The following is a 27,295-nucleotide window of genomic DNA, read 5'->3' as shown; positions in this document are numbered from 1 at the left end:
AGAATAAAGCCTGTTAAGTAAAAAACTTATTTCCATATAGTATATAACATATACTATATGACTTTTTTTTTTTTTTAATAAAACTGAATTTTTCTGTCCAGACTGAGGAGGCACACATTAAATATATTAAAGTGATATAGGCATCTTTGAGTGAACTGCGAGTAAAATTCAAGTATCTCAAGGCCGGGCCGAGTGTCCTCTTTTTTGGAAATCAAAATATGGTCACCCTATATTATGACGTCTATGCTCCCTCCATTGCCGGCGTTTTTCAATCTGCCAGCTGCTCATGAGCCTGAAGAGACAGGAGCTAAAGCCAGCCAGCCAGCTAGCTGCTAATGTAAGCGAAGTGATAGCAGCAAACACTAACCAGCTAGCTGCTCGTGCTGCAGCCTAAACGCATCCCAGCCCAGCTACGATTGCTAGAGGATTTACGAGAGTGGATCTACGCACATAGTTTGGGTCCACAGCAACCATGAAAGCAGAGGTGTTATGGTTGCATGAGAGTTTAAAATGACGCTCGCCACGCTAAACGCTAATGCTAATGAGAACGCCTCCACTCGGCCTGTTGTCTGTGTCTGCGCTGTGGTGGTGTCGCGTGAGTCATCAGGCAGAACAACCCGCAGGACGAAATGGACTCACTTCTGGGCCGCTTCCGGCCCGCAGGCCGTAAATTTGACACCTCTGCTCTAAACGATGAATTGTCATTCAAGATGATCAATTGATTCAATAGTCGATTAGTTGCGGATTACCCGTGGCGGCCCTAGTGTTGGCGCAGGTACCTCCTCTCAATCTTCCCGGCTATTTCACCAGGGCGCCATTTGTCCTCCGCGTCTTTGAGGTCCAGTCTCCGGAGCTTCATTATTTTTAAAGCATTCACAGTCAGCGGCCATAAAAAGAGGCCGCGGAATGGATTTCTAAGATAGACTTGTAAGTAATGGTTACTCCGGGTTGTAGTGATGTTCGCCCCCGTAATAGACACCGAGAAGCAGACGTCATCAGCGCCTTGTGAAATTGTTCTCATTGTTTTGAATTTTTTTTCTTTTCATATTAGTTGACTGACCTTTTCGTCCCCTCTTTCGTGGCATGTGGACTCTTTTTGGCCTTAAGCGTGTGTGCGCGCGCGGTTGTGGAGACCAGGCAGGAAAAAGCTGAAGGAGGAAACGATTGAAAGAAAAGGTCAGTAGACAGGACGGCCTTTTTTATCTGATGCTGAGTAAGAGGCAGAGAGCATTTAGCTTCGGGACGGGCGCTAGCTTTAGGAGTTCAAAGTGTTAGGTTCCTTCAGCCTAAACTTTTTCTGGGTCTTATGTTTTTTAAGGCCACAATGAAGGACTGCAAACTATACTTCTTCCACTTAGTCTTTTAGACCATAATGAAGGACTGCAAACTGTACTTCTTCCACTTCTCTGTAAAAGAAAGAAACTACTGCTATACTACTTATAGTCATGTAGCATATATACAGGTGGTCCCCGGGTCACGAATGAGTTCCGTTCCTACGCTGGTGACGTAAACCTGAATTAACTCTTTAAGTACCCCTAAATCTAAAAATAACTATCCAAAATCATGTATTATACGCCAGGGGTCCCCAACCTTTTTTGCACCATGGACCGGTGTTATTTGGGTCTTTTTTTTTTTTCACGGACCGGTGTTCTGACAAATTTTGCAACCCATCAAAAATTGCACCGATGCGGTTCTTCGCATGCGCGTAACGTTAAACATAGCCGCAAAATGCGCAAATGCAGCGATTCCAAAGTAAACACTACAAACTTTCTTGAAAGAAAGGAATATTAAATTACGTTTGATCATGGAAGGACTTGTAGAAAAGTTCTCCTCAGATTCATCCTGCCATGTAAGCTTCACGCAACAGCTGCACACCGCGCTCACCATTAACGACTTCGCCTTGTCGTTAAACATTAATTAAGAAGCCCGCTTCACAAAGATACGATGTTGGAAATTGTAGCAAGGTTTTCAACGCTCTTGTCGCGATGTCAGGATATTCCAGAATGACTTTAATCCAGAATCTCGGTAGAGTTGTTGTCTCAAATGTACGTTTAATAAGGTCGCCGTCATTAGCGAGCTCTCTGTTTATTCACAAACGGGTCACGAATCCACTTCTTCGCAGTTCGTGGGTCTTCGAGGTTGTAGGCTCGTCAGGTGCCCTTTTCGTCGTAAAAATATCCTTTTCGCCGTAAAAATATTTCCAAAGACGTCTGTTTTCCTGTTATCTTCGCTCGTGTGGGGGCTAATTATTTCCAGGAACAAATGTGCCGCGCCGCAGCCTAGTAACACTCTTATTATCGAGGACAAGCGCACATAGATATATTATATACACAAACAAGATGTACTGCTAGCAGTCCAATCAATGGACTTCTATGACAACATTGTAATCCATCCCGTAGTATTATATCTAGTGCAGACAGAGATATTGGTGTGTTAAGCAGGGGCACAGGGTTAATTCGGCCAGAATGCGGTCGTTATTAAATTATTTTTTTCTTTGCGGCCCGGTCGCAAATGCGCCACGGACCGGTACCGGTCCGCGGCCCGGCAGATGGGGACCCCTGTTATACGCCACTGTACTGTCCTCGCCAACAAGTTGGCGCTATGTCCTAGCTAGACAGCTAGCTAAGCTCCGATTCAGCTGCTCATGACATTAACACTTACAGAATGAAACAAAAATAAAATAAAATTAAATCAGTTTCATCTTCAATAACAGCAATTCAAATTTGCGTTTATAACTAGCTGCTGATACAGCAATAACAATCCACACAAACGATTAGCATGTATCAGTTAGATTCCACACATCATTAAAAACAATCACATAAACTCGCCCCAAATATTCAACCGCAATTTAAAACGTATAACAAACAGTATAAAAGGTGTTATATAAATGCACTCTTCTTCGTGTGTGTGTGCGCGTTATTCTTCGAGTGTACATGCGCTCTCGCGTACGGAAATTCTACCTGCTCTGGGGTTGCTGCGCCAAAATAAAAGCATGCATCACAAACAAAAGTCAATAATATATGTATATATATATATATATATATATATATTAGGGCTGTCAAAATTATGGCGTTAACGGGCGTTAATTATTTTTTTTAATTAATCACGTTAAAATATTTGATGCAATTAACGCAGATGTCCCGCTCAGAAAGATTTAAAGGACAGTACGCTGAAACGCTCACTTGTTGTTATGGAGTTTTGCCGCCCTCTGCTGGTGCTTGAGTGAATGACCATCTCGCATATTGCCTCAAACAGATTACAATGAGGCCGTTTATGGACATTAAGAGTGAAGAGAATGCCACCGGCCGCTTGGGGGCAGCGCCGTTCCATACTCATGTTATTTCTTCCAAACGTGGGAGAATTAGTAGTTTTGAGACGTTTATGCTGTATTCTATTTGTGCTCCACACATATTTCGGTAGGTTTTCTTTCTTTTAGTGGCAATTATGTGTCTCTTGTTGTATTTTGGGTAAGATATGTACAGATATATGTTATACAGTAGAGGCGAGTGGACACAGGCGTTCTTTGGACTGCGCCGTTTATTGGCAACTCCTTCACAAGAAACATACAGTGGTGAGAACAAGTATTTGATATCGAATACTTGTTCTCCCCACTGTACATTCAACATATGGAACTGGCATTCCATATCAAAATAGCTATGCAAAATACACGTAAAACTTAGACTTTGGTCACTCTGTTTTTATTATTGTTATTTTTATTCTTCTTATTATTATATTAACTCTACTTTTGATTGAAAATTTAACAAATTTAATTAAAACGAAAACATGAAGAGGGGTTTTAATATAAAATTACTATAACTTGTAACTATAACATTTATCGTTTAACAACTACAAGTCATTTCTATCCGTGGATCACTTTAACAGAAAGAATGTTAATGCCATTTGTGGATTTGTTACAATAAAATACAGTACTTATGTACAGTATGTTGTATGTATATATCCGTCGTGTGTCTTATCTTTCCATTCCAACAATAATTTACAGAAAAATATGGCATATTTTAGAAATGGTTTGAATTGCGATTAATTGCGATTAATTACGATTCATTAATTTTTAAGCTGTAATTAACTCGATTAAAAATTTTAATCGTTTGACAGCCCTAGTTTCTACACAAACTGTGTTTCAGGTTAAGAACACCCTGTAAATGCTTAACAAACTGTTAACAAATACTTCACAAATCAATAATAAATCATTTATCAACAGTTTACTAATGATCTGTTAACTAGTAAAACGGATAGTTATTATAAAGTGTTACCATTAATTTTTAAAAAATAATTACCGCCCGTTAACGCGATAAATTTGACAGCCCTACATTTAACAAAAGAAAATAAATGCATTCATTTGGGATGAAATGCATAACTGATGCTACAACAATCTAACGATATACTGGCAAGCGGGGTGGCCAGTGCGGTGGCCAACCAACTGGTGGCGCCACTGCTCTCTGGGTGTTTACTTTTTGCCAAAAACAAAACAAGAAAAGAAAACCCTTCATTTTATTCCTATTAAAATGATAATGATTAATATTTAAATTTGCAAAACGATTACCTAATCTTCTAATTTTCTTCGTGGGCCCCCATCAGGACATGGGCCCTTAGAATCAGTCCCACTTTTCACCCTTATACAGCGCCCCTGACTGGACGTCTATAAGCGTCTTTGGAAGCTACTGCAGCATCTAGCTGCTACTCATGCTGCTTTTGCTTCGGATCGAACGGTAATGCGACAATAGGCAATTAATTGCCAGTTCATTTCTTTTTAATTGGTTTGGGAAGTAGCAGGTTTAGTGTTAATTAATTAGAAAAAGCTAACAGCGGCTTATTTGTAATGAGCGTCATTGTTAGCCAGAATCCACCGAATTGCACAATGGAAGGCTTTGCTGAATCCAAGCCAGTCATTTCTGGCCAAATCTTTTCTTTTTCACCTTTTGTGTCTGCTGTTAATTACGGCTCCGCGTCCTTGGCAGCGTCTATTCGATGTTTTGTTGTTCAACTTCTTCCTTACTTGGTTATTGATGGTTTCAGCCTTCTGCCTCTTTTCTTGACCCACTTGCAATGTGTCGGTTTCAGGCTCGCGGCTAGTTTGAAACATTGCGGTGGAAAACGGATGCTCGGGGTTGAGCCAAAAGATGTCAAGCTTTTTGTTTTTGTCTTGTTTGCTTACACAGGGCAGTTTCCTGGGTAGTGTCACGTTCTCTGTGGGCGATCTGCTTCGAGCCAAAGATGAACGACTGTCCTTGAGTCTCAGGTAGGTGCATGTTTTTTTTGTTTTATAGACGGCGGAGGTGGGTAGAGAAACCAAAAGTTTGACTGGAGTAAGAAGCGTTACGTCAAAATAATGTTACTCAAGCAAAAATAGTCATCCAAAACTGGACTCAAGTACAATTAAGAACAAATATTGAGGGGAAAGAATACTCGGGTGGAAAACACTCAGGTGACTTGAAGTTCCGCTCTGAGACCCCCGATTTGGCCAACTTTCTAAATTGGCCGATAATCATGTGCGATACATCATTGGAAAGCTTAAAATCTCAATTTTCTGGGGGGAGAAAAGTTTTGAACAGGAGGGCATTTCTTAAAATTTTTTTTTTTTTTTTTTAAACTGCAAAACCCTATCTGGAGGTGAGAGCACGCGAGAGCAGAATTAAAGACGCCATGACTTTAACGAGATATTATTGGGTACTTACCTTGTTTCGATCCCAAAACTCAATGTACCATGTATCACCAAGTGTCAAGACACAATTGTGAATGGCCGCAGCTGGATTTTTGGGGGATTTTATGGGTGAAACATGGTAATATAACAAAGGTCGCGATGCAAAAATCGCAGACATTAAGGAGTCATCGAGATTTTCATTTTCATCAGTGTTTCCCATAGGATTTTTTGAAACTGTGGTGGTGGGCTGCATCGGAATCGGACAGCCTAGCCATGTCGTGCCACGGCGAATTTTACGTAACGCTACGTTACCCTATGTAGTAATGCGACTTTTTTTCTTGTTGCAATAGTACCCAAACTGTTGAAAGAGCCATATTTGACACCCCCCCCCCCCCCAAAAAAAAAAAAAAACTGATACAGTATGTCTGGAGCAGTAAAAAATTAAAAGCCTTGTACAAGCCTTATAATTATCGATACTAGCTATATTAGCCTACTATAGAAAAGACTAAGTTGGCTAGAAATACATAATAAGCCTTCATGATTAAATGTTTATTTTCCCTGCAGTGGATCCTATAGCGCATCACGTGACTACTCTGTTGTACGATGCCACCACAAGTTTAACTTCATTACAATATTAATGAATTGAAAGAATGTTTGTGTCATGTTTGTCCTCCTAGAAATCCTATTAAGACAAAAAATATGTTTCCCTCCCCCATCTTTTTCCATTAGAAAAAAAAAAAAAAAAAAAAAAAGCTCCGAAGCAGCGCTAAAGAGCCGCATGCGGCCCGAGAGCCGCGGGTTTCAGACCACCGTCGTAGTCCTTTTTATTTGACCCTCATAAGTACTACATTACCACAACAATAACAGTCCTTCTGTCAACTGACCCATTTACAGGACTGGGGGAATTCTAATAGCCGTGTAAAGAGTTTTACTTGATTCGGTGAGAAGGTGAATAGTTTTTTCCCCGTTGTTCGTGAACTAAATTTCCACACAAACGCACATCGAGGTACCATTAACTTAGCAAGGAGAGGTATGAGAGTCATTTTTCGAGTGTCCCAGAGCTCGTGAAATTGGGGGGGCGCATTTATCAAAGTTTCGTCAGCCGTAATTGTCTGAAGTTGGCGCGCCGAAAAATAGCCACTCCACGCGAAATGTCCCCCCTGACGGGAGCGCCCACACGTCACTCGTACAAACAGCCTTTTCTTACCAATCGGTGGACACGGAAACGACGTTCTTGTACCGTGAATATGTATCATTTTACTCTGCTTGAACTAATAAATATTTTACTGTGACCAACGCTCTGAAAATAGAGCAAGGCTTTATTTTGGGCCCCGCCTCTCCGCGCAAGTTCAATCAAAGTTTGCTTTCCGTCCAAGACGGCCGTCCACCGCTCACTTTCGCCGAAAAGTCCGATCCAAACTATTGTAATGCCCCGGATATGGTAAAGAAGAAGGAGAGAAGTCTGTATTTGCTTACCCAATTGATTGTGGTAACAATAATAAAGACAAACAATAACAAAATAACAGCGGGCGGCTACGACATGCAACCGCTGTCTCTCGCTATCTCGCTCGTTCTCCCATTCTTCCTACTCGTTCCCCTTGCGTCTCTTAAGGGGGGGCTGCATAATTACGAACATTACGCTACAATACACAATGAATAGGTGTCCGCTGAACTCCTCCCACTCGGCTGCCGCTAGTTTGAAGCGGCCTTAAATAAATAACTAAATAAAATACTACTCTAAAATGCTACTCTACTACCCGTGCGAGCGAGAAGTAGAGTGGAGTGGGCTACAGCTGTGTAATCGGCTGACTGACGCATCTGATTATTCTTTTTTTTTTTTTTTTTCGGCGGGGGGAGGGGGGGGCAAACGAGACTGTGGCGGGCCGAAACGAGAGTGTGGCGGCCCGCCACAGTCTCGTTCATTGGTGGGAAACACTGTTCATCTATTTACCCTTTTAAACCTTTTTTTTTTTTTTTCCAATTCTTCTTTGTTTGGATTGTTTATTTATCATCAAACATTGGCGAAAATGCGATAGTAACAAAAAAAACAAACAAACAAAAAAACAATTAAGTGATTGTTATGAGGTAGATATCCGTGACTTTTTTTTTTACAGACACCAATTTTTTCATTGTGACGTAATTGGTTTAAAATTAGGGCTGTCAAACGATTAAAATTTTTAATCGAGTTAATTAGAGCTTAAAAATTAATCAATCGTAATTAATCGCAATTCAAACCATCTATGAAATATGCCATATTTTTCTGTAAATTATTGTTGGAATGGAAAGATAAGACACAAGATGGATATATACATTCAAAATACAGTACATAAGGACTATTTGTTTATTATAACAATACATCAACAAGATGGCATTAACATTATTAAGATTCTGTTAAAGCGATCCATGGATGGAAAGACTTGTAGTTCTTGAAAGAAAAATGTTAGTACAAGTTATAGAAATTTTATATTAAAACCCCTCTTAATGTTTTCGTTTTAATAAAATTTGTAAAATTATCAATCAAAAAATAAACTAGTAACCCGCCATTGTTGATGTCAATAATTACTTACACAATGCTCATGGGTGCTGAAGCCTATAAAATCATTCGCACCCAAGCGCCAGCAGAGGGCGGCAAAACTCCGTAAAACACAATTAACAAGCAGTTCACTGTACTGTCATTTAAATCTGTCTGAGCGGGGGGAGTGCGTTAATTGCGTCAAATATTTAAAAAAATTAATTAACGCCCGTTAAGGCGATAATTTTGACAGCCCTATTTAAAATATGTGAGTGAATAATTTTTTTAAGTTTTTTTTTTTTTTTCTTTTAATTATTATTAGACATCAATTAATGATACTAAGTTAAAAATGACAGACATTTTGAATAATAAATATAATTAATTACCTACGTTTTATGGATGGGTTGAAACAAGATGCGCGACATCTGTAAAATGGGGTTTTGAGGGTAAAACGGACAGATTAAAAACAGATCGGGGGCTTAATGCGCCATGAATCTGCTATGGCAGCATATAGACATATTGTTATTTCAAACACAACAATTCTTTTGGCTTAAAATACAGCAGTTTATTTTAAAAAGGTTTGCAAGAGCAGAAACTGCTTTTTCAGTCTTGCCTGTGTTTTCCGCCGCTCAAGTAATAACTAACTGCTTACATTTTTCTTTTAAACAATGTTATATTTTTTCCGGCTGTCATCTATATGAACTTTTATTTAGGGCTGTCAAACGATTAAAATTTTTAATCGAGTTAATTATAGCTTAAAAATTAATTAATCGTAATTAATCGCAATTAATTGCAATTCAAACCATCTCTAAAATATGCCATATTTTTATGTAAATTATTGTTGGAATGGAAAGATAAGACACACGACGGATATATACATACAACATACTGTACATCAGTACTGTATTTGTTTATTGTAACAATAAATCCACAAATGGCATTATTAACATTGTCTGTTAAAGTGATCCACGGATAGAAAGACTTGTAGTTCTTAAACGATAAATGTTATAGTTACAAGTTATAGTAATTTTATATTAAAACCCCTCTTCAAGTTTTCATTTTATTAAAATATGTAAAATTTTCAATCAAAAGTAGCGTTAATACAGTAATAATAAGAATAAAAATAACAATAATAAAAATAGAGTGAAAAGTTTTACGTGTATTTTGCATAGCTATTTTGATATGGAATGCCAGTTCATTTTGCATTGTTGTTTAACTGTGTGTCAGAATAGGGCCTCGTTACTATAGACTGAAGTGCTTTTCTTTTTGTGAACATTATTTTTTTTGTTGAGAGATAGGAATATGATTTTTGTTGTGCTTTCACTAGACGATACTTATGTTTGTTGTGAAGGAGAAGCTTATGCCAATAAACGGCGCAGTCCAAAGAACGCCTGTGTCCACTTGCCTTTACTGTATAACATGTACAGTGGGGAGAACAAGTATTTGATACACTGCCAATGTATCAAATACTTGTTCTCCCCACTGTATCTGTACATATCTTACCCAAAAGAAAACAAGAGACACATAATTGCCACTAAAAGAAAGAAAACTTACCGAAATATGTGTGGAGCACAAATAGCAATTTGCATTGCATTGTGAATACAGCATAAACGTCTCACAACTACTAATCCTCCCACGTTTAGAAGAGATAACATGAGTATGGAACGGCGCTGCCCCTAAGCGGCCGGAGGCATTCTCTTCACTCTTAATGTCCATAAACGGCCTCATTGTAATGTTTGAGGCAATATGCCAGCGGGTGCGTTAATTGCGTCAAATATTTTAACGTGATTAATTTAAAAAATTAATTAACGCCCGTTAACGCAATAATTTTGACAGGCCTACTTTTATTATCATGCTGTACTCAGGGGTGTAATGGTACACACAAGTCATGGTTCGGTACGTACCTCGGTACAAGGGTCACGGTTCGGTATAGCATCAGTACAACTGGACAAACAAAAAGGCTTTTTTGGGGGGGTTTAGGCACATGTCACGGCGGAGGGTGGTAAATCGGGTCTGCCTTGACGGTGTAGGTCTGGTGCAGAAGCATACTGTGGGGCAAATCAGTATTTAGTCAACCACCAATTGTGCAAGTTCTCCTACTTGAAAAGATTAGAGAGGCCTGTAATTGTCAACATGAGTAAACCTTAACCATGAGAGACAGAATGTGGAAAGAAAGAAAATCACATTGTTTGATTTTTAATGAATTCATTTCCAAATTAGAGTGGAAAATAAGTACTTACCTACGAACAAGCAAGATTTCTGGCTGTCAAAGAGGTCTAACGAGGCTCCACTCATTACCTGTATTAATGGCACCTGTTTTAACTCATTATCGGTATAAAAGACACCTGTCCATAACCTCAGTCAGTCACACTCCAAACTACACTATGGCCAAGAACAAAGAGCTGTCGAAGGACACCAGAGACAAAATTGTTGACCTGCACCAGGCTGGGAAGACTGAATCTGCAATAGATAAATGCTTGGTGTAAAGAAATCAACTGTTGGAGCAATTATTAGAAAATGGAAGACATACAAGACCACTGATTATCTCCCTCGATCTGGGGCTCCGTGCAAGATCTCACATCGTGGCGTCAAAATAATAACAAGAACGTTGAGCAAAAATCCCAGAACTACACGGGGGGACCTAGTGAATGACCTACAGAGAGCTGGGACCACAGTAACAAAGGCTACTATCAGTAACACAATGCACCGCCAGGGATTCAAATCCTGCACTGCCAGACGTGTCCCCCTGCTGAAGCCAGTAAACATCCAGGCCTTTCTGCGGCGCTAGAGAGCATTTGGATGATCCAGAAAAGGACTGGGAGAATGTGTTATGGTCAGAAGAAACCAAAATAGAACTTTTTGGTACAAAACACAGGTTCTCGTGTTTGGAGGAGAAATAATACTGAATTGCATCCGAAGAACACCATACCCACTGTGAAGCCTGGGGGTGGAAAATCATGCTTTGAGGCTGTTTTTCTGCAAAGAGACCAGGACGACTGATCTGTGTAAAGGAAAGAATGAATGGGGCCATGTATCGAGAGATTTTAAGTGAAAATCTCCTTCCATCAGCAAGGGCATTGAAGACGAGACGTGGTTGGGTCTTTCAGCATGACAATGATCCCAAACACACAACCAGGGCAACAAAGGAGTGGCTTCGTAAGAAGTATTTCAAGGTCCTGGAGTAGCCTAGCCAGTCTCCAGATGTCAACCTAATAGAAAATCTGTGGAGCGAGTTGAAAGTCCGGGTTGCCTAACGACAGCCCCAAAACATCACTGCTCTAAAGGAGATCTGCATGGAGGAATGGGCCAAAATACCAGCAACAGTGTGTTAAAAGCTTGTGAAGAGTTAGAGAAAACATTTGGCCTCTGTTATTGCCAACAAAGGGTACATAATAAAGTATTGAGATGAAGTTTTGGCATTGACCAAATACTTATTTTTCACCATGATTTGCAAATAAATTCTTTAAAAATCAAACTGATTTTCTGTTATTTTTTCCACATTCTGTCTCTCAAGGTTGAGGTTTACCTACGTAGACAATTACAGGCCTGTCTAATATTTTTAAGTGGGAGAACTTGCACAATTAGTGGTTGATCAAATACTTATTTGCCCCACTGTAACTCCGCCTTTAGAGATAGGGTGAGGAGCTCAGTCATCCGGGAGGGGCTCGGACCAGAAATTGAAAGCACAATTCTCGCTACATTTTATTCTATTTATTCAGTTTTAATTGATCTTTTTACGATCATATATTTTTCTCTAATTATATTTTGTATCACTAATATATTTTATGATTTCAAAAATAATAATACAGTACTCCTGTTGTTTAACATGAATTAATATGATAATATTACTTCATCATTAGTTGCTGCCAGCCCGTCCATATTCGAATGGATTAGACTTTAATCACCGTCAGCGGCGGCGAGTGAATCAAAACTATTTTTGCTTCATGCCAAAAAGATAATTTCCTGTTCCATACCGCCACTTTGACATGGCAGTTCTTTGAATTTCGCTAATAGCTCCTTTCCAATAACACCCGCTGAAAATTGTAGCGGGTTCCATCAGTCGCTTTCAACCAGAGAGGAGTTACAAGCATGGAAAGTTGAAAGAGGTTACCACGGCAACTGATAAGACAATATAACTCCAACCAAGAATAAGTATCTAGATGTGTAATGGCTCTTTTTCTTTGGGAAAAAAAAATCATAATAATAAAAAGAGCACTCTGCGGAAAACTGCGAATGTTTTTGCTTGTTATCTGTCAACTATTTAGATTTCCTTGTATTGTCCGATCATATGCTTTGGGGAAAATACGCCCCCTGTAGCAATTTTCTCTCTTTTGTCGCGCTTTTCATTTCCTGTCGGGGGGAACAGGAAAACGAGATATAATTATATCGCTGGCACAAACGACTTTATAAAGCGCTCGGGTTCGATTTGCATATCGCAAAGGATAGTGTGACCGAGTCCTTTGGAGCGGATTTCTTATAATTATGTGTCTTTTTGTCAAGTTTCACATTGTATTAAGCAGCGTTGTCGCTGACTCTGACAGTAAAAGCTCTATTTTTGTCGATTTATGTTCAAGTTGAAGCTTAGCCCACTTTAAATAAATTGGGCGTCTATCGCTGTCAATGGAGCCCAATAAGTTAAGAAAAAAAATTGTTTGTTTATGCTAAAAGATGGGAAATGATGTTGAATAAAATGAAATGATGTGGGGAAAAATAGAATAGAATAGCACTTTATTGTCATTGTACAGTTGTACAATGTTGAATGATGTGGGATACTGTGGAATGTTGTTCAATGACGTGGAATATTGTGGAATGATGTGGTATGTTGCATGATGTGAAATTATGTGGAATGACATTTTATGAAGTGAAATATTGTGGAATGATGTGGAATAATGTCGAAAACTTTTATGAATCGAAATTGTTTGGAATAAATAATGTAGGAAGTGGACTATTTTTGAATGATGTGGAATACTAATGACTGATGTGGTAAAGTGTTGTGTGGTGTGAAATTATGTTGAATGAAGTGGAATAATGTGCAAAATTTGTTGTATAAAGTGAAATTATTTTGAATAAATGATGTTTCATGAAGAGGATTGTTGTTGAATGAAGTGGAATACTGTGGCCTGATGTGGTAAAAAGTTGTATGATGTGAAATTATGTTAAAGGATGTTGTATGAAGTGAAATACAATGAAATGATGTGGAGTAATGAATGATGTGAAATTCTGTTGAGTAAATGATGTTGTATGAGGTGGGATGCTGTTAAATGAATTGGAATTCTGTGGAATGATGTGGGGAAAAATGTTGAATGATGTTGAATACTGCGGGACTAATGTAGTACAATGTTGTACGATGTAAAATTATGTTAATGATCTATGAAGTGGAATATTGTGGTATGATGTGGGGCAATTTATGCTGTGAAATTATGTTGAATGATGTGTGAAGTGGAATGATGTGGGGAAAGGTATGATGTTAAATTATCTTGAATGATGTATGAAGTGGAATATTGTTGTATGATATGGAATGATTTGGGGAAATGTATGATGTGAAATTATGTTGAATGAATGATATTGTATGAAGTGGAATGTTGTTAAATGAATTGGAATTCTGTGGAATAATGTGGGGGAAATGTTGAATGAGTGGAATACTGTGGACTAATGTAGTACAAGTTGTATGATGTGGAAATTATGCTGATGAATATGAAGTGGAATATTGTTAAATGAAGTGGAATAATGTGGAATGATGTGAAAAGAATAACTAATATTGTATGAAGTGGAATTTTGATGAATGATGTGGAATGATGTGGGAAATGTATGATGTGAAATTATGTTGAATCATGTATGAAGTGGAATGTTTTTGTATGATGTAGGGAAATGTATAATATGAAATTCTGTTGAACGAATGATGTTGTATGAAGTGTAATGATGTTAAATGAATTGGAATTCTGTGGAATAATGTGGAAAAAAATGTTGAATGATGTGGAATACTGCGGACTGATGCAGTATCATGTGAAATGATGTTGAACGATGTATGAAGTGGAATATTTTTTGTATGATATGGAATGATTTGGGGAAATGTATGATGTGAAATTATGTTGAATGAATGATATTGTATGAAGTGAAATGTTGTCATACGAATTTGAATTCTGTGGAACAATGTGGGGAAAATGTTAAATGATGTGGAATACTGCGGACTGATGTAGTACAATGTTGTGTGATGTGAAATTATGTTGAATAATATGAAGTGGAATATTTTTCATTAAGGTGGAATAATGTGGAATGATGTGGAAAACTGTTGTATTAAGTGAAATTATTTTGAATAACTAATATTGTATGAAGTGGGATATTGATGAATGATGTGAAATGATGTGGGGAAATGTATGATGAGAAATTATGTTGAATGATGTATGAAGTGGAATATTGTTGTATGATGTAGGGAAATGAATGATGTGAAATTCTGTTGAACGAATGATGTTGTATGAAGTGGTATGTTGTTAAATGAATTGGAATTCTGTGGAATAATGTGGAGAAAAATGTTGAATGATGCGGAATACTGCGGACTGATATAGTATAATGTTTGATGTGAAATTATGTTAAATAATGTATGAAGTGCAATATTGTTGTTTGATGTGGAATGATGTGGGGAAATGTATGATGTGAAATTATGTTGAATGATGTGTGAAGTGGAATGTTGTTAATTGAAGTGGAATACTGCGGACTGATGTAGTACAATGTTGTATGATGTGAAATTATGTTGAATCATATAAAACGGAATACTGTTGAATGATGTGGAAAATTTGTGTTAGGTGAAATTATTTTGAAAACCTAATATTGTATTAAGTGGAATAATGTGGAATGATGTGGAAACTTGTATTTAGTGAAATTATTTTGAAAAACTATTATGTGAAGTGGAATATTGATGAATGATGTGGGGAAATGTATGATGTGAAATTCTGGTGAACGAATGATGTTGTATGAAGTGGAATGTTGTTAAATGAATTGGAATTCTGTGGAATAATGTGGAGAAAAATGTGGAATGATATAGAATACTGCGGACTAATGTAGTATAATGTTTGATGTGAAATTATGTTGAATGACGTATGGGGTGGAATATTGTTGTATGATGTGGAATGATGTGGGGAAATGTATGATGTGAAATTATGTTGAATGATGTGTGGAATGTTGTTAAATGAAGTGGAATACTGCGGTCTGATGTAGTACAATGTAGTATGATGTGGAATTATATTGAATCATATAAAGCGGAATATTGTTGAATGATGTGGCAAATTTGTATTAGGTGAAATTATTTTGAAAAACTAATATTGTATGAAGTGGAATAATGTGGAATGATGTGGAAACTTGTATTTAGTGAAATTATTTTCGAATAACTAATATTAAGTGAAGTGGAATATAGATGAATGATGTGGGGAAATGTATGATGTGAAATTATGTTGAATGATGTATGAAGTGGAATTTTGTTGTATGATGTGCTGAAATGTATTATTTGAAATTCTGGTGAACGAATGATGTATGAAGTGGAATGTTGTTAAATGAATTGGAATTCTGTGGAATATTGTGGAGAAAAATGTTGAATGATGTGGAATACTGCGGACTAATGTAGTGTAATGTTTTGATGTGAAATTATGTTAAATGACGTATGGAGTGGAATATTTTTGTATGATGTGGGGAAATGTATGATGTGAAATTATGTCGAATGATGTGTGAAGTGGAATGTTGTTAAATGAAGTGGAATACTGCGGTCTTATGTAGTACAATGTAGTATGATGTGGAATTATATTGAATCATATAAAGCGGAATATTGTTGAATGATGTGGAAAAATTGTATTAAGTGAAATTATTTAGAAAAAACTAATATTGTATGAAGTGGAATGTTGTTGAATGATGTGGTACACTGTAAAATGATCTGGAAAAATGCTGTATGATATGAAATTATGTTGTATGAAGTGGAATACTATGGAATAATGTGGGGAAAAATGTATAATGTGAAATTATGTTGAATGAATGATCTATGGAGACAAATATCAATGAATGAATGGAATACAGTTGAATTAAAAGGGAAAATGGTGATTAATTTGCTGAATGGATGATTTTCTACGAGGTGGAATATTGTTGAACGAAGCGGAATATTGTTGATGCGTAATGTTTTTAAATGATGTGGAGCAAAGTAACCTGGGTCAAGGATCAAACAGACATCTTTTCTTCTCTCTTTGCATGAGGTTTATAAGTCTCGACTTGAATGTGTAAATCGGAATTTCCCATTGAAATGAATGGGGGCAAACATGGTATTGTTGGGTAACCATACATTTGAGGAATAACAAAAATACAACTGAAGCAGTTCAATTGAAGCGTGCCGAATACAGAGCAGAATTGTTCAAAGGGATTAGACTTCTATCGTCAATTGTCATTTCGGTGCACAAGCATCAGACGACAAGAAACAGTGGAACAACTGTCATTTCACCACGCTCTCAAGAAGATTACAATTTTTTATCTGCGTCATCGCCGGCTGTTTGACCCGCGGATGAGCCAGTGAGTCACGGTTCACGTTCGCACATCTGTCCGAGCGGAGGAGGAGAGCGAGCTAGAGAGTGGTGCCCGAAATTCAAAGTTACTTTGAGGTGATTCCGCTCGCAAAGGCACTGAAGGGCGACTTGATTGAATCCTTTCAGCAGATCTCAGAGGCAATATGACTTGGACCCGTGTTGCTTCATAAGCTCAGGTTTTACCGATGCCTGGAGAATATGCAGTAAGGAAATTGGTTTCTGACTTGAATGTGTGGATGTGTCGTTCAACAAATCCACACAAGTTAAGACATGTTTAAAATGATCAAAATGACAATTGACCGGATTTGACTAGTCGCATTGAAGACTGGAAAGAGAAATTGTGCAAATTAATTAGCTCTTCAAAGTTCAACGTGTTTGATGTTTAACATGAACGTAAATCATTAAGAAAAAATAAACATGCCCTACGATTGGCTGACAATGGAGTCTGAGTTTACTGACAAGCTCCAGCACCCCCACGATCATCTTGAGGACAAGCGGTTTGGCATATGAATGAATGAAACTAATTTCTTTTTTTAATTTACTACTATTAAAAATAAGATATTTTGACTTATTTTTCATATGTGAAATATATGGCGGAAAACACTCAGGTGACTTGAAGTTTCGCTCTGAGACGCTCAGTTTGGCTAAATTTAGCATGTGTGATACATCATTGGAAAGCTTAAAACCTCAATTTTCTGGGGGAAGAAACTTTTTGAACAGGAGCGCAATAAAAAAAATGATTAAAAAAAAAACAGCAATTCCCTAACTGGAGGCGAGAGCACGCCAGAGCAGAATTAAAGACGCCACGATTTTAACGAGATATTATCGCGTATTTACCTTGTTTCGATCCTATCCAAAAACTCATGTAGCATCTATCATCAAGTGTCAAGACACAGCTGTGAATGGTCACTACCAGATTTTTATTTTTTTTTATGGGTGAAACATGGTGATATAACAAGGGTCGCGATGCAGCAAAACCCTATCTGGAGGTGAGAGCACGCGAGAACAGAATTACAGACGCCATGACTTTAACGAGATATTATCGCATACTTATCTTGTTTTGATCCAAAAACTCCACGTAGTATGTATCACTGAGTGTCAAGACACAGCTGTGAATGGCCAAAGCTGGATTTTGGGGGGTTTTTATGTATGTAACATGGTAATATAACAAGGGTCGCGATGCAGAAATCGCAGACATCAAGGAGTGGTCGAAATTTTCTTTTTCATATATTTACCCTTTTTAACGTTTTTTTCAATTTTTCTTTGTTTGGATCGATTATTTATCATCTAACATTCGGAGAAAATGTGGAAAAAACAAAAAAAATACAATGAAGCGATAGTTATGTGGTAGAAATCCGTGACTTTTTTACAGACGTAATTTGTTTAAAAGTTTAAAATATGCGAGTGAATAATTTTTTTACGTCGTTTTCTTTTTTTAAACTAAATATTAGACATCAATTAATGATTCTAAGCTCAAAATGACAGACATTTCGAATAATAAATATAATTGTTTACCTTCTTTTTATGGCTAGGTTGAAACAAAAGGTTGCGTGACGTCTGTAAACGGGTTTTCAGGGTAAAACGGACAAATTAAAAATAATTTGCGGGCTTAGTGCACCATGAATCTGCTATGGCAGCATATACACATATTGTTCTTTCATACACAACAGTTGTTTTGGCTTAAAATACAGCAGTTTCTTTTAAAGAGGAGTGCAAGAGCAGAAACTGCTTTTTCAGTCTTGTGTGTGTTTCCCGCCATATATATTTTTAAATTAATTCTTCAAATTACACTACTTAACCCAGGGGGCCGCCATTTTTTTCAGTAGCGTTTTTGCTGTTGACTGAAATGAACATCACAATTGGCTGTGCGCAAATGTCATCATGATTATCGTCTTGACCCATTACATCTAAGCCAGTGCTTCTCAATTATTTTCTGTTATGCCCCCCCCAGGAAGACATAAATGTTCTGTGCCCCCCCAACTCTCTGCCGCCACTGTAAATATACCGTAGTATCATTTGTATATAAAATACTCCTCTGCATAACATTGTGTTTTTTAATATTAAAGAAAAAATTGATATAGATCAACTTACAATAAAGTAAAAAAAAAAGATACTCATCCATACTGTAAAAATACAAGAGATTTTTTGACCGTTTGATACTGAAAAATACAATTTAAAAAGTCAATAAATAATAATAAATTCAAATTGATTAGCAACATTAACTCACTAGGACAATATGTCAAACAATTACACCGAAAAAACAACAATTAATAAAACAAAAACGATAGTGTCATTGGACAGAGAGACAGTTTATTTTTGCTGCTGGCAGTATCAGCTCCTTTCCTATGTTGTGGAGTTATTTTGCACTGAGCAACTTGGTATGCCACCTTATATGATTATATGACAGTGCTCGTTGGTTTACTTATGTAAGACTGACAAAGTGGGACAATTATTGGCAATATTCGGCACGTTTGTCTGAAAAAATCATTCCTGCTGTCCGCTGCGAACATTTTTAGACAAAGTAAATTTTTTTCTTTCCTCATCTCCCACTGTACAAAAAGTCAAAGCCAAAAGTCAAATGCTGCGTACGCTTCGTCATATTTCCTTGTCTTAGCTTTTCATATCTCCAGTGCTCTTATCTGTGTGCTCTTGTTTGGTTCAAAAATATTGCGCACACACTGAAAATGAGAGCGGCACTGCCACCCACTGAGTGGATGTACAATTACACTTTATTCTAGTACGGCAAAATAGTACGTTCCCCAAGGTCACATGCGCCACCCCCAGCATTGCTCTGCGCCCCCCTGGGGGGCCCCGCCCCACTATTTGAGAAGTACTGATCTAAGCTAATGGATGTTAATTTTAGTTGACAGTTGGCAAAATGGCAGTACCAGTTAAAATGTGTAGCTTACACACAAAACGAATTTTTTTGTTGTTGTTGTAAAAATTAAAGCAATCATAATAATTTATAAACAAATCCAGAAGGAAATATTTTTTTTAATTACAAATAAAAAATATGTTACTAGAAACGGCTATTTCTGCATAAATTACGATGGTGCTTTGCTGTGGTAGATACAGTTCACTTCCTGTTGATTTGGCGCTATTTGAGGGACATGTCCTGTTGATATCAGGTGACTTCCTGTTGTTTTGGGGACATTTGAATGTCAGTTGGGCTGTAATTAGAGCTGAAACAAGTACACGAGCAACTCGAGTAAGTCGACTTTAAAAACTGATCCAAGTAATTTTATTCACCTCGATTAATCGTTTAATTTTGACAGCTCTAAGCATCACATTTTGCCCGGACTACTTTTAATGCGGGACAACGCGTTGATGTCACGTGCGTAGAGGAACGAGCAATTTAAAAAAAAAAAAAAAAACTTACTGCAGCCGACAGTCGCTATAAACGTTGCTAAAAACTAGCCCGCATGATGCAACGGTGGTAGCAGATAGCGTCTAATGCATCTCATAGAGATCACATGTATGTTGAACTAGATGTGAAATGACAGAGTCAGCGGCAGAAGTAAACAGCCGCCATCTTAAAGCAGTAGACGTCTAAGCGCTAATAAATAAGTTTAACGTTACTGTCACTGGCTCACGTAACGTTAGCCTTGCGGAGGGCTATGTTTCTATTAATTATGACCACTGTCGATGCGTGGCTAACGTGTCTTACATACATGCTTTATTTAATCTGTGAAAACATAGCGCTGTAGAGTGATGAGGGTGTAAAATAAAAACTTAATAATGCTAACTGTCAATTTTAGCTCAGGAGTCATTGCTGGATAAAACACCAAGTAGCACTGGTCCCTAATGTGCTCCAATACAGCAGGTATCATACATTTATTTTGAACACTGCAAAAACTCATAATCCTATCAGGAATTACAGTTTAGACTAACTTGAAACTTAACTAGAACTTAAAAATAGCTTGACACAAGTAGAAATACAAATGAAACACGTGGGAAAAACACCCAACTTTTAAGTGATGTGTGTTATCAAGCGTAATGGCATTTTTAGGTAAGAAATATATATTACTGTCAACCACCAATTGTGCAAGTTCTCCTACTTGAAAAGATTAGAGAGGCCTGTAATTGTCAACATGGGTAAACCTCAACTATGAGAGACAGAATATGGAAAAAAAAAACCAGAAAATAACATTGTTTGATTTTTAATGAATTTATTTCCAAATTAGAGTGGAAAATAAGTATTTGGTCACCGACAAACAAGTAAGATTTCTGGCTGTCAAAGAGATCTAACTTCTTCTAATGAGGTCTAACGAGGCTCCACTTGTTACCTGTATTAATGGCACCTGTTTTAACTCATTATCGGTATAAAAGACACCTGTCCACAACTTCAGTCAGTCACACTCCAAACTCCACTATGGCCAAGTCCAAAGAGCTGTCGAAGGACACCAGAGACAAAATTGTAGACCTGCACCAGGCTGGGAAGATAGGTAAAACGCTTGGTGTAAAGAAATCAACTGTGGGAGCAATTATTAGAACATGGAAGACATACAAGACCACAGATAATCTCCCTCGATCTGTGGCTCCATGCAAGATCTCACCCCGTGGCGTCAAAATGATAACAAGAACAGTGAGCAAAAATCCCAGAACCACACGGGGTGACCTAGTGAATGACCTACAGAGAGCTGGGACCACAGTAACAAAGGCTACGATCAGCAACCCAATGCGCCGCCAGGGACTCAAATCCTGCACTGCCAGACGTTTCCCCCTGCTGAAGAAAGTACACGTCCAGGCCCGTCTGCGGTTCGCTAGAGAGCATTTGGATGATCCAGAAGAGGACTGGAAGAATGTGTTATGGTCAGATGAAACCAAAATAGAACTTTTTGGTAGAAACACAGGTTCTCATGTTTGAAGGAGAAAGATTTGCAATTGCATCCGAAGAACACCATACCCTCTGTGAAGCATGGGGGTGGAAACATCATGCTTTGGGGCTGTTTTTCTGCAAAGGGACCAGGACGACTGATCTGTGTAAAGGAAAGATTGAATGGGGCCATGTATTGAGAGATTTGAGTGAAAATCTCCTTCCATCTGCAAGGGCATTGAAGATGAGACGTGGCTGGGTCTTTCAGCATGACAATGATCCCAAACACACAGCCAGGGCAACAAAGGAGTGGCTTCGTAAGAAGCATTTCAAGGTCCTGGAGTGGCCTAGCCATTCTCCAGATCTCAACCCCATAGAAAATCTGTGTTGCCCAACGACAGCCCCAAAACATCACTGCTCTAGAGGAAATCTGCATGGAGGAATGGGCCAAAATACCAGTAACAGTGTGTGAAAAGCTTGTGAAGAGTTACAGAAAACGTTTGGCCTCCGTTATTGCCAACAAAGGGTACATAACAAAATATTGAGATGAACTTTTGGTATTGACCAAATACTTATTTTCCACCATGATTTGCAAATAAATTCTTTAAAAATCATGCAATGTGATTTTCTGTTTTTTTTTCCACATTCTGTCTCTCATGGTTGAGGTTTAACCATGTTGACAATTACAGGCCTCTCTAATATTTTCAAGTGGGAGAACTTGCACAATTAGTGTTTGACTTAATACTTATTTGCCCCACTGTAAGTCGATGTACCACTGTAGTGTGTATTGTGACGCACTTTGAGGACCGCTCAGGTTTTTGTAAAGGGCTGTATGAATGAATTTGGTTTGATCCACTTGATGACGCTCCGTTAAAGGGAATGTCATGCCATGATTAACCAATATAGATACTTATATAGGGCGCCTCGGATTATATGGTGCACTCTCGGCTTTTGAGAAAATCTACGTCATTTAGATGTGCTTTATAGTGCGGAAAATACGGTGAATTAAAATTGTAAATTCAATATAAAACACACAATTTAAAATACAATGTTGAAATTCGCCTCCCCAGACAAGCCGCAGGGAAACAGCGACAGCTGAACAGGTGCCGCTCTGCCGATGCTGCCTCCGCGCGCACCAACCGGGAAGGCGGAACTTCGCGCGTCCACCTCTGATATTAACCCTTTGTACTGACTCCATGTTCCAAAAGTTTGAAAAAGACTCGTCGAAAGCAGGTTGACAATTTATTCGTCGACAATGGTCAAAAACAAGGCAAAAACAGACGATGGAGGGACAATTCTGGATCCAAAACAAGGCTATATGTTTCCGAGCAGCCAAAATCTGTCTTATCTCAGTGTCCAGTCTTTTTTAAGTCCGTGGGCCGGCCGAAGGTGTGTCCAGGCGTTGCTTTGGGATCATTCCTCTCTGGCCGGTTTCGGGCTGTTTAGGTTTGTGCGTGGATGGGATGTGGTTGCCACAGCGACCGGCGCTGGTCTTGACGTCACAAGCGCCTGCTATCAACTTTGTTATTCGGGCTGGCACTATTTGTTTTAGGACAAAGCGCGCTGGTCTTCGTCCTTGTTCGTTTGTCAGGAGGACTGATTGCCAGAGTTTGGTGCGTCAATCTTGCTCGTGGCGCACACGTTTTGGGCTTCTGTGATAAGATGTCGTTGTGTATCTATTCTGTTTATTTAAACTATGGTGTGCTATTTATTTTACATTAGGTGTGTTAGTGTTGTGCAGTCCTACAGTGAATATGAGAAATGATACTATTCCATGATTGATTATATTACGTGTGTTCGAGTAATGCAAACAGTTAGACGGTGCCTACGAGAAACAGTACCATTTTTCCTTTTCCCCCTCATGAACGCCGATAAGGTGATTCACTTTACTGTGTCCAAGGCCACTGAGTGGAGTCTGCCTACACTATAGTTAAATGAATGTGTTATACAAATGCAAACAATTATATGGTGTGTGCGAGAACGGTACCTTTTCCCTTCAACATGCTTTTTTTTTTTCCATCGAACAGCATTCAAGTTTCTTATTCATATATGCTCTGGTCACAACGTTTTGGGCCATATTTTCCTTTCCCATGTGGATCCTATAAACACAATAGAATAATACATGCAAAATGCTGGAGAATCACCGCGTGATATTCCCCTAAGCACCATTGCCTACGCAGGATTGTGAAAACAAACAACAACAAGAAAAACCCTTAAATTATCATCTTGTTGAAAGAATGCAACATGAGACGAGTCAATGTTTGTGCCGTGGGACTCATTTGCTCCTAAAATGGATGCTAATGGCTAGTTGATGTACACAATCTTGGACGTGAGTTGCGCCGCGACCATTTAGAAGCAATCGTCAGAGAGTAAGGAACAGCCTCCTGTCTCCGGACGTCATTTCCCTCCTGTGTGCAAACACAACATGCATTATTGAGAGAACTCTGCTGCAGCGGCGTCTTTGTCTGCCGCACGCTGAGATGCGAGGATGCTGCAGACCCCTGGAATTGGGATGTTGCATTTTAAAAGACACTAGTGACCGTGTGCCACTGTCTACAAAGAGTGGGGAAAGTATGGCCGGAGAACAGAGGCGATTGCTCTAAGATTGCAAGGGAAACTCAGCTCAATTGTCAGAAAAACAATGGTCAAATGTATACTGTTGTTTGTATATACAGTGTAGGGTTGTTCCGATCATGTTTTGTTGTTGTTTTAGTTTGAGTATCTGCCGATGCCGATATTTCCCGATCCGATTGCTTTTTTTTTTGCTTTTTTGATCATATACATTTTGGCAATGCATTAAGAAAAAAATGAATAAAACTCGGATCAATATATACCTTAGACATCCAGTACATAAGTACTGTATTTGTTTATTATGACAATAAATCCTCAAGATGGCATTTACATTATTAACATTCTTTCTGTGAGAGGGATCCACGGATAGAAAGAATTGTAATTCTTAAAGGACAAATGTGACTTTGTATATTGTGACTAAATATGGCCATCTCGTGGATTTTTATGAGCTTTCAGTAAATGATAATTCAGCCATTTAACTTCTGCCCAAATACATAATGGGAAGTGCAACCATGACTGTGCGTAATGGGACCAATTGATATATCTTCTCAGCGTTGGGAAATAAAACAGGGTGTTAAGAAAAAGATCAACTACCACATTTCTTCCCCACATTGCTTCCCACGATATTTCTGATCATTGAGAAATTAAAAAAGGCTTCAAAGGCTGCCTAAATTCTATCTCTTATTTTGCGTTGCCTTTTAGTTCTATGTATACGTAATACGGTGCCATTATAGATTGAACGCGACAATGTGTGAGTGGGTAGTGCAGCCCATGCGTAAATTGCGTTAAATATTTTAATGATATTACCGCCGTTTACGCGATAAATTTGACAGCCCCACTTTAAGCCAAAACTAAAGACTCTGGATGAGTGTAAGACATTTTGTCTGTAACGTTAAATACAATTAGAAAACGATTTAATTTAAAAATATATATACTGTATATTGAAAAAGGCATGTCCGATATTTTTTTGCCGATTCCGATACTTTGAAAATGACGTGATCGGACACATCTCTAATACAGTGTATCGCAAAAGTGAGTACTCCCCTTGCATTTATGCAGATATTTAAGTATATGGCGGAAATCACAAGCAAAACTGAAAAAGCAGTTCCTGCTCTTGCACCCCTCATTAAAATAAACTGCTGTATTTTAAGCCAAAATAACTGTTGTGTTTGATAGAACAATGTCTATTAGAGCTGTCCCGACTAGTCGACATAGTTGACGTAAATCCGTCGACGAGCACAACATCCCGTCGGCGGTTAATGAAGGGTTAAAAAAATATATGCTTGGCTGTGAAAATCACATTGTTTGATTTTTAAAGAATTTGTTTGCAAATCATGGTGAAAAATAAGTATTTGGTCAATAGCAAAAGTTCATCTCAATACTTTGTTATGTACCCTTTGTTGGCAATGACGGAGGCCAAACATTTTCTGTAACTCTTCACAAACTTTTCACACTCTGTTGATGGTATTTTGGCCCATTCCTCCATGCAGATCTACTCTACAGCAGTGATGTTTTGGGGCTGTCGTTGGGCAACACGGACTTTCAACTCCCTCCACAGATTTTCTATGGGGTTGAGATCTGGAGACTGGCTAGGCCACTCCAGGACCTTGAAATGCTTCTTACGAAGCCACGCCTTTGTTGCCCTGGCTGTGTGTTTGGGATCATTGTCATGCTGAAAGACCCAGCATTGTCTCATCTTCAATGCCCTTGCTGATGGAAGGAGATTTTCACTCAAAATCTCTCGATACATGGCCCCATTCATTCTTTCCTTTACACCAGGGGTGTCCAAACTTTTTGCAAAGGGGGCCAGATTTGGTGTCGTAAAAATTTGAGGGGCCGACCTTGGCTGACGTTTTTTACGTAGAACAATTAGGGCTGTCAAAATCATCGCGTTAACGGGCGTTAAATTTTTTTTTTTTTTAATTAATCGCGTTAAAATATTTTACGCATTTAACGCACATGCCCCGCTCAAACAGATCAAAATGACAGCAAAGTGTCATTTTCGCTTGATACTTGTGTTTTTGGGTGTTTTTCCGCCCTCTGCTGGCGCTTGGGTGCGACTGATTTTATGGGTTTCAGCACTTTCAGGCTTCAGCACCATAATTATTATTGACATCAACAATGGCGAGCTACTAGTTTATTTTTTGATTGAAAATTTTACAAACTTTATTAAAACGAAAACATTAAGAGGGGTTTTAATATAAAATTTCTATAACTTGTACTAACATTTTTCTTTTAAGAACTACAAGTCTTTCTATCCATGGATCGCTTTAACAGAATGTTAATAATGTTAACGCCATCTTGTTGATTTATTGTTATAATAAACAAATACAGTACTTATGTATAGTATGTTGCGTGTATATATCCATCTTGTGTCTTATCTTTCCATTCCAACAATAATTTACAGAAAAATATGGCATATTTTATAGATGGTTTGAATTGCGATTAATTACAATTAATTAATTTTTAAGCTGTGATTAACTCGATTCAAAATTTTGATCGTTTGACAGCCCTAAGAACAATATATTTAAGCAAATTTTAGCAAGCCATTCGGTGTGTCACATTTGCTTTATTATTTTTTTATTATTATTGAATTGATAATTTCAACAATCACACAACTAGCCTTTGTGGCGTTCACTTTCGACTCTCGGGCTCTTGCGAAATACTACTGTGAAATAAACTAGCTTCAAGTTGCTTCAATTTCTCACAACGTATCTTCCCTGTAATCTTGTCGTACATGTCGGCGTGTCTTGTTTGGTAATATCGCCTCACATTGAACTCTTTAAAAACAGTGACTGTCTCTTTGCAAATGAGGCGGACACAGTTGTATTTTAGTGAAGAAATAGTCCAATTTCCACCTATCCTTGAAGCGTCAGCCGTCACAGTCAACTTTTTTTTTTTTTGTTGATTGTCGTAATTTTAGAAAAATTGGGAGTAAAGGGTCACATGGGGTAATGTTGCTTAGAGTGCTGCTGCCTTTTAGTGGGTAAATGATGAGTAGCATTTAGTGTGTAAGCTACTTCATATCCTGGTAGCATTACTGCTGACTAACTTATTAAGTCTGTGTGCGGGCCAGACGTTATTGATTTTAGGACAGAGGCTGGGGGCCGGATGAAATTTGACCACGGGCCGCATTTGGCCCCCGGGCCGGATTTTGGACATGTCTGCTTTACACAGATCAG

General features: G+C 38.3%; 1 protein-coding gene across 10 annotated transcripts in view; it reads left to right on the top strand.

Annotated features, from left to right (window-relative positions):
• Positions 1 to 27,295, top strand: part of inpp4b (inositol polyphosphate-4-phosphatase type II B) — a 501,746-nt gene that overhangs the window by 260,553 nt on the left and 213,898 nt on the right. For all 10 annotated transcript variants that reach the window (XM_057844280.1, XM_057844279.1, XM_057844282.1 and 7 more), the window contains one exon: positions 5,178 to 5,257. In XM_057844280.1, coding sequence (XP_057700263.1) covers positions 5,178 to 5,257 — 80 coding nt within the window. The remainder of the gene's footprint in view (positions 1 to 5,177; positions 5,258 to 27,295) is intronic.

The sequence above is a fragment of the Corythoichthys intestinalis genome, chromosome 8 (genome assembly GCF_030265065.1).
Source record: "Corythoichthys intestinalis isolate RoL2023-P3 chromosome 8, ASM3026506v1, whole genome shotgun sequence".
NCBI lineage: Eukaryota > Metazoa > Chordata > Actinopteri > Syngnathiformes > Syngnathidae > Corythoichthys > Corythoichthys intestinalis.
Note: the sequence above shows the minus strand (reverse complement) of the source record. Positions and strands in the feature narration are given on the sequence as shown.